Source organism: Solanum verrucosum, unplaced genomic scaffold (genome assembly GCF_900185275.1).
Source record: "Solanum verrucosum unplaced genomic scaffold, falcon-dt-bn FXZP01000699.1, whole genome shotgun sequence".
NCBI lineage: Eukaryota > Viridiplantae > Streptophyta > Magnoliopsida > Solanales > Solanaceae > Solanum > Solanum verrucosum.
The window spans coordinates 347,353-355,892 of NW_026020469.1; the positions used below are offsets into that span (position 1 = coordinate 347,353).

General features: G+C 35.1%; 1 protein-coding gene across 1 annotated transcript; it reads left to right on the top strand.

The window, feature by feature from the left end:
- The first annotated feature begins 3,101 nt into the window (after nt 1-3,101).
- On the top strand, nt 3,102-8,181 carry LOC125809013 (E3 ubiquitin-protein ligase SDIR1-like). The gene is made up of 9 exons (XM_049488690.1): nt 3,102-3,168; nt 4,982-5,065; nt 5,621-5,803; nt 5,899-5,948; nt 6,052-6,280; nt 6,432-6,546; nt 6,964-7,024; nt 7,445-7,564; nt 7,926-8,181. The coding sequence occupies exons 1-9, from the start codon at nt 3,102-3,104 to the stop codon at nt 7,992-7,994; spliced, it is 978 nt and encodes a 325-aa protein (XP_049344647.1). The 3' UTR covers nt 7,995-8,181.
- Nucleotides 8,182-8,540: the final 359 nt, after the last annotated feature.

Here is an 8,540-nt window from a genome sequence, read left to right on the forward strand (position 1 = left end):
AAGGGTGGCGGAAATGCTGAGTTACAGTTCTGACGGCGTTCACATATTTGGTCTCCGGGGAATTGGGTAAGAGTATTACGAGGTGGAAATCGAACCCTAAAGTTGAAATTTCTGTAGCCACAAGTGAAATTAGTTGTTGATAAAGCTCAAATCAATATTATGGAACACCAATTTCCGAATCCCAACAGGTAATTTGATTTCCATTTCAGTCTTAAATACTTTATATTTGTGTTGATGGATGGGTGAATGAATGAATGCAAATATCACCATTATATGTTATTGTTGTCCAATTTCATTTTCTGTGTTTACTTATAGCTGAAAATTGTCACTTTACAGTTGGACTTCTCGCTAGTTTTAGGGTAATTGGGTTGGGCATAGTGTAGCGTAGTGGTCAATGAAGTCTCATGTTCAAATTCCAACTAAGACAAAAAACACTGGGTTTTCTTTTTATCTGTCCTAGCCTTGGTACCAGTAGCAGGTGGGAGGTGGTGCGAAAGCTGGTCCGGACATCAAGCTCATAAAACAAAAAAGTATTTAGGGAAATTGACTTGCTCTAAGTAGATCTAGTAAATCAAAGTACATTCTTTCCCCATTTATATAACTTTAAACTTCTCAATTTATCCTTAAATAAGAAGTTTGTGTAGTCACGCAAATGGTATGACATGTTTAAAATGACATGTACCAAAAGGCTTTCTTTCTTTCTTAAACTGGTAAACTCCATGTTGAGTCAAATTGAGTCACATAAATTGGTATGGAATGGAGAGAGTATATTATAAAAATATTATCGACATTGATTCAGCATGAGATAAGTGGCGCATGTGGACTCATAGCTTATATGTTGGACATTTGTATGTTAATGTCAAATATGGTGGAGCAGTTTATGCATTTTTCCAATTTGGAACTTTGAACGCATTAGGTACTTGATCATCTATCTTTAACCTTTAGATTTTAGATACACAACTCGTAGAGTAATGAGATGTTAATGTCTTGTCATATAGCAATCAAAATGTGCTAGATTCATATCGTTCTTTTTATGGAGTTCGTTTCAATAATTACACTTACTGCTGACATAGACACAACATTTGCTTTTGGGAAAGATAAGTAACGAATGTGATAGCTGGCCTTTCTGCTTGGTGTGGAGGGACTAGGCGTAAGACCGTTGCGAGGAGTTATGCTTTGGGGAAATATAAGTAGACTCAACAGCACATTCTTGGTAATAGCTTATCAGCTATTCAACTTTGCAAGGATTTGACTAATGATATCTATCTTCGAGTGTTCTTTACTATGAAATCTCATTCACAAAAGAGGGGCTTGGAAATGTAGAAGATTAAACAGACTATCAACTTGGGATAAAGAACTAATTTATTAATGCATAGCTAATGAGTTCTAGCTTGATTGGTTTGATTCCCACCTCTGCTAAACCAGACAATGAAAAACAATCTCATGTTGGTACCTCATAGTGTGCTCTTTCTGAATGTTTTGGTAACCACACTTTCTCTTGTTTATCTTTATGTACAAAATTTCTGGAAGAAAGGAAAGGGACACGGAGAGCATAGCGGAGATAACCTTTTTATTTATCCATTGTTTTTTATTATATTCATATGAGCACATTCTTGCCATTTATCATGTGCTAGAATTTCATCATTTTTATTGAAGAGATTACAACTTTGTCAAATGTCTGATTAGATTGTCAAGTTAATATTTACTCTCTCCGTTTAAAAAAGAATGCCTCTTTCCTTTTTTGGAATCTCTTTAATTCTAACTTTTTATAAGACATGTTTAAGGCCACAAGATTAAATGGTATTTTGGTACATTCTACGTATCTTTAATTTAAGACCATGAGATTTAAAAATCTTCTTTACTTTCTTAAACTCTGTGCCAAGTCAAAATGGGTCAAACAAATTGATACGGAGGGAGTAGCTATTTCCTGTTGGGAGTGAAAAGAGACCTAGATAAAGTTGAACGGATATAAAATATTTATATATTTCTCCTCAACTAAATTGGGATTGAGGCAGTGGAGATAAATGTTGCAATTATTGTTGACTTTTTTTTCTTATTTGTGTGAGCACATTCTTTGTGGCTTTTAATAAATGGGGCTATAATATTGTATTCAGAAGGCCATTCAATGATTGTTAATTATTGCAGGATTTTTGTTTTCTGTTACAGCAGCTGTCTAATTTATACGTTATCACCACTCACAAGCCTGATATGTTGTCATGGAAAGGAACTGCAGATGGCTATCAATTTCTCTCCAGAAACATTTCTCCTAATTCTGTCTGGTCGTAGAAAACAATCTGGAAGAGTGCTGCACCAGAAAAGGTAGCTTGCTTCACTTGGCTTAAACTATGCAATATATGAGTACTTTGTGAAGGCTAAGCAGAGGATTCCAACCGTCTTTTCATTCATTTGTTGAGAATGCAATTCAATAATAAGAGTGATCTCTCTCTAGCAACTTAAACTTTTAGATGAGATGGTCACACACTTCAACACTTTATCAGAGCAGCCCATCCCAATTATTGTTTACCGATGTTGGATGCCCATATCAATTGCCCACACTCTAGATGTCTAGACCTAGGCGTGAGGTTCAACACGGTGGAGTGTTGAAGAGTCCCACATTGGATGAAAAAGGGATTTGTGGTCTCTTTATATGACATTGGACAATCCTCCCCTCGTGAGCTAGCTTTTTGGCTTGAATTAGGCTCAAGATTCATTTCTTTACATGGTATTGTAATAAGAGAGGTCCTAGGATTAAATGTCACCGCCATCCATTATCAAAAATTACTTTCACATGCTTAACCCATGAAAAAAGAATTAGGCCCCCACATGAGGGGGCGAGTTGAGAATACAGTTAAATAATAAGAGTGTGCTCTCTCTAACAACTTAAGCTTTTAGATGAGATAGTAACTTACTTCAATAATTTTTAACCTCTCTTCAACAATTTGGGGGTTAAGGTCTGGAATGCCATCCCAGTGGCCATTTGGTTGTCCATCCGTAAGGAAAGGAAAACAAGACATTTAGAGAGCAAACGGGAATATGTTAGTATAATCGATACAAATGTTTTTCTACGCTTTCTTTATGGTACAATATGGCTTCATTTAATGATGTCGAAGGTTGTATTTGAGCTAAAGGTCTTTCGGAAACAACCTCTCTATATCCACAAGGATAGTGGTAAGGTCTGTATACATTCTACTCTCCCTAGACCTCACTTGTGGGATATCACTGGGTATGTTATTGTTGTAGTTGATAATGATGTCGAAGCCAAGATTGATTTTTTTTAGCTCTTTACTCAATTTGTAATGATGCTAATTGTACATATTTTCCAACACTCACTTGATGCTGGTTATCAATAAGCTTATCCTGCCGATAAAAAAAAAAGAAGGGGCTAAAATAGCTTTTCCTATACATGCGAGTATTTCCTTATGTTCTTGAATCCCTATTAAGATATATCAACTTATATTGATAGTTAATTTGTGGTTATTTAGTATTTGGATGAAATGGATCTGAATAGAATGCGGATATGTAGTGTGCGTATTGCCGACCCCAACTAATTTGGGACTGAAGCATGGTTGATTTACTGGTTGATGCCTTGATAAAATATTTGTATATAAGGAAACACAAGTTTTTGCTAATACAGGCATTTCTGAATTACCCAAAGGTTTTTGCCAATCGGATTCCTCGCCCTAAAAGAATATTTTTAGTTTTTTACTAATGAAAAAAAGATTATTATTAGTTTTGTCGTGTTCAAAAGAGTAGTGTGGAGTAGCTAGTGTATCTTTCTAAAGCCTATATTCAATATTCTTGTTGCGTGTGGAAATTTTCATGGTAGTTTTTTTTTTGTATAGATGCAATGCCGACATGTGCTGATCTAATGATGATAAGGTTCATGCAAAAGATACCTTAAGGCAGCGAATCAGACAAACAGAACACTGTACCAACACCGACAACATTGATATATAAAGTTCGGATTCCTTGATGCTGTTCTTCATTGTGTCTTCTGGCATTGGAGATATTCTCTTTCTCTTTTAAGGTTCATTAGATCTCTATTTCCTTTTATTGCTATTCCTATTTCTCAATTTTTTCCTCTTTAAATGTGCCTTACATTTTGGTAAATCATCCTATGCTATGCTTGAATGGTCTTCTGATTTATTATTCTTCTATTTGATTATGTTTGTACTTCATTAACAAATCATGAGTATACTTGAAAAATTGTTAGTTGCTCGACCCTCATGCAAGGAATTTTCAAGAAAACATCCTGTATAAGCACGATGTTGACCTGTTTCAGATTAGTTGAGTGTCACCATGTACTAGGCTAAGATGGTGATTGTGGTAGAGGAAGAAGAAATCAGAGATCCACGATACTCAATTTGACTCTTCCGTTGAGTTATGTTTGTGCTATTGGGATCTCAATTTGTTAAGGTAATGAATTTATTGCACAATGCTTAGAAGTGCAATTCCCACTACACTCTAGCCATCAAGTGAATTCTCTTTTTGTCTAAACTTCCATATTGAAGATTGAAATAGATACGTCTTGAGTCATCTTTATCCTCATCGGTTCAGATTGCAATGCATATGCCTAAGTTCTAAAAGAGATGATTTATCATCTTGAACTATAAGAAGATAGTTCTATGTTGAGATTGAGGAGAATGGGCGTTTACAGCATTACTCTTAGACTTTGTGCTTGAATATGAAACCATTTTGGTATAATCTGCAATCATTATTATTAGAACAAGGTAGATGAGGCAACCTTATAACAAGGCCCCAAATTGAACTAATTAGCTGTTTTTACACAACGGTGTTCTTCATTTCTGTTTTATTTTATCGTTACTCATTTGCAACTACTTATCTCAACTTTTAAAGATCTGATCTACTTCTTTGTGAAATTCCAACTAAGGCCGGGACTGATCATGCTTGCTTTTGATAAAAGGGTATAGCGGGAAGGAACTTTTTAAGGGCTAACAATCTGACAATTTGAATTATGCAGATATTTCCACTGTAAGTGAACGTAAGGGTCTCACAGTACAGCTTTCTGAAGGCTCAAGATATCTTGGCCATTATGTCGATCGTGGTAATCATAGTTTTAAAAATTAATTGAATTACTTATTCATCATTGATCTCTTCTAGAAGTTATGATGATGAATATTTAGTAATTTTTGTTTTGACTTGTGGTCGTCCTTATCAAGTGCTTCCTTTTAGCTCCTCATGAGTTTAGAATTTTAAATTAAGTTTGACCATAAAAATTGTGAGTATTTGAATAAAGTAGTTTTTGTCTTAGAAGTGAAAAATGATATTTGAAAATTGGCCAAGTTATGTGTGGCCATGAATATAAATTGAAGTGGTTTTCTGAATTTTTGTGATTAACTTGGAGTGAAAAAAGTGAAAACAACTTTTTGATGTTTTTCAAAATTCCTAAAATTCCAGAATTTTATGGCCAAACTGTTTCCCAGAGTCAAAGTAAAAAAAAAAATCATGGTTAAACGCCCCCTAAGCACTTGCATATTTCCGTGCATTTGCCTTTGTTTCCTTTGAATCAAGCTGTTAAAGATGCAGCCAAGGGCACAAGATGTTTTCGTATATCCTTAATGGCTGTGCTACTTGCTTGCATTACTCTTTATCTTGCATGTTTTCCGAAATGGTGATTCTTTTCCTGTAAACCAGAGTATTTGTTCTATATACTTGTATAGAGGTCAAGAAATATTTACCAGTATATACTCTAGTCTTGTCTTGACACTGCAATTTCTTTACTACCAGCGTAATTTTTTTTCAAGCCCCACAAGTTTATCATCCGTCGTTCTGACTATCCTAGGTAAAGTTTCTGCCTCATTTTTTATGATTCTTTTCTTGCAAATTCTTTATGTGGTTTCTATCTATTAATTATCCATTCATTAAACTGTTTGGCAGCTCTTGTCGTCTACGCTATAAGCCCCCCTGATGACTCATGGGTTGTTGTGGTAACTTCTGTCCTAGTCTTAAGCTGAATATTAGTGAGCATTTTTCTTGACTCATTTGGTGGCATAATATTTTGACATGATGGTGTCAAATTTTCACGTGCAGGGCGTCATTGCTGTACATGTTGTCCCGGTGATACTAGTCGTTATGATATATGAAATTTGTTCTATACGTCAAGCTAGAGACAGAGCAAGGATTGCATCCGTTAACCACTTGATTGATTGTGATGAACTCCATCACTATGTGCCTCCATTAGAAGCATTTCCCACCAGAAGACGATTGCAAGACCTGAGGCTCCAAATTGCTCTTCTAAATCGTGAAGTTGATGAGTTTGGTATGTTTGCTGTGTTATCTGCAAAAACTTTTTCTAGCAATAGTTTTGATGTGTATGTGTTCTTGGAATCATTATCATACTCACCTTTGAAGATTCTGTCAGGAAAATAAAAACAGTTGTTTTCTTATTATATGGTTGTTTCCATGTGCAGAACACCATACCTACGGAGAGTTGTCTTCTGCTAATATCTTCAGAATTCCCTCCATGAATGACGAAGAGATAAATGCTTTACCTGCTCACAGTTGCAAAGACACTTGTCTAGAGAGGTAAGTCACAAGCATTTTAAGTCGTGCTTTTTTCTCTCAAGCCTAGAATTCACTTAAATTCTTGTGCACATAGAGTAGGACGATTGAGCAACTGAAGGTAAACATGTGGTTTCAAATCTAGAGTAATACTAGTTGATCACATTCCCTTCAGCTAACTACCAAATACTTTTGCATATATTTTTAACAATAAAAAAAAAAACTTTTGAATATATTTTTGAGATTGGGGAAAATAAAAAAGTTGGAAATATGAAACTGCAACAAAGAGATCATGACTTGTGCATTCATCTAGTTTGTTTGAAGAACCAAATGTTAAGTTGAAAAATGTGTACTTTTCGATGAGTTTATTTGTATTGAAAGTTTTATGGACAGTTTTGCATTGAAATTTTTATGGACGTTCTGTATTGGTCTTTCCTGCAGTGAGGATGCACCACCGAAACAGGCCTCATCTTCTTCAACCTCAGCCTTAGCCTTAGACCAGGTAATTTCTTTCATATGCTCAAGGGTTATGCCACAATACTATATATAGCTTGGTGACCTCTTCACGTCTATTTTAGCTGCCCCTTGTTTTCCCTTAGTTGCTTGTCGTCTTCCTTTATTGGATAATATTTGCAAATCCAGAAGCAGTAATGTAAAAAATCAATTCTCTCACAGCTATTTGCCTTAGATTTTCAAGAGAGGGGGAGGGGAAAAGACCTAAAACTCTCATGATATCTGTATATGCAGCCCGTTAATGAGATATATTTTTCTAGCTCCACGATATACTTGTCCTATCATATATTTTTCTAGTCCTTTTGTGTTCTTCTTCTGTGCTTGTTTTTATGAAATCCTCCATTCAACTTGCTTAAAACATTTGGTTTTGTTCTCAGTATTTATAATATGCTCCTTTCAAATGAAGCAGGAATCTATGACAATAGGTATGCCAGACGACGATGGTTCATCTGATGAATTGATATGTAATATTTGTTTGGAGCCAGTTATTGAGGGAGACCTTGTTTGTTGCTTTCCATGTATCCATCAGGTTTCTTCCTATTCTATCTAATATTTTCTTCCTTCCTCTATAATAGATCACGTTCAACCATTTCCCTAAATCACAGTATGGTGGACTTAGATCTGAGTTGAAGCTATATTTCAACGATTATGGATAAAATTCACTCAATGTAATCGACTATAATTACCAGTTCCTTATCTTTGAAGCTTGAATAAACCCCAGTAATTTGGAAATTAAGGAAACACGCTACTACATTGCCAATCTGCTGAAAATATTTTCTAAAAGTACTGATCTTGACACCACTTCTTATTCTAATCCACAAACTTAATCACGGTCTTGTATTTCGCACTCTTGTCAGTGTTCACTCATCTTTTTTTCTTTTTTTTTGCAGTTTCACGCTGCATGCCTTGATAAATGGCTCGTTTTGAGTTCTTCCTGTCCAGTCTGTAACTTATGCTGAAGTCAGGAAGTATGAAATGGTGTGAGGAATTACAAAGCTTAAAACTCTATGTTTGAAGAATAAATGAATTCTTATAAGAATTCTCTACTCTAGTTTGCAGACTTATTGAAGCAGTATGTAAAATTAATAGGTAGAAGCCTATACTATTTCCCTTTTGAAGTTGTGTGTATTTGAAGTTTGGTTTGTTGAAGCAGTATGTACTATTTCCCTTTTGAAGTTCTATGTAATGGAAGTTAAGTGTGTTGAAGCATTATGTAACTTAATGTGCAAAAGCCTCTACTATTTTCCTTTTGAAGTTTTATTTCTCTTACTATGAAATCATGTTAAGCCTCAATTCTCCGATTTTCGGATTGGAATAAAGAGGAGTAATGCTTCCTAGCACGGGATAAAAAATAAGACTACTTAGATCAGAATAGTATTCATAGAAATGATCTAACGTAGAGTAGGATTGATTGTGGAAGAGATTCATTGACAACAGTAAAAAGATGGGCGTTTGATTCCAATACAATAGGTGTCTACTAGTGCAAGTCTTAGCTGAATATCGTT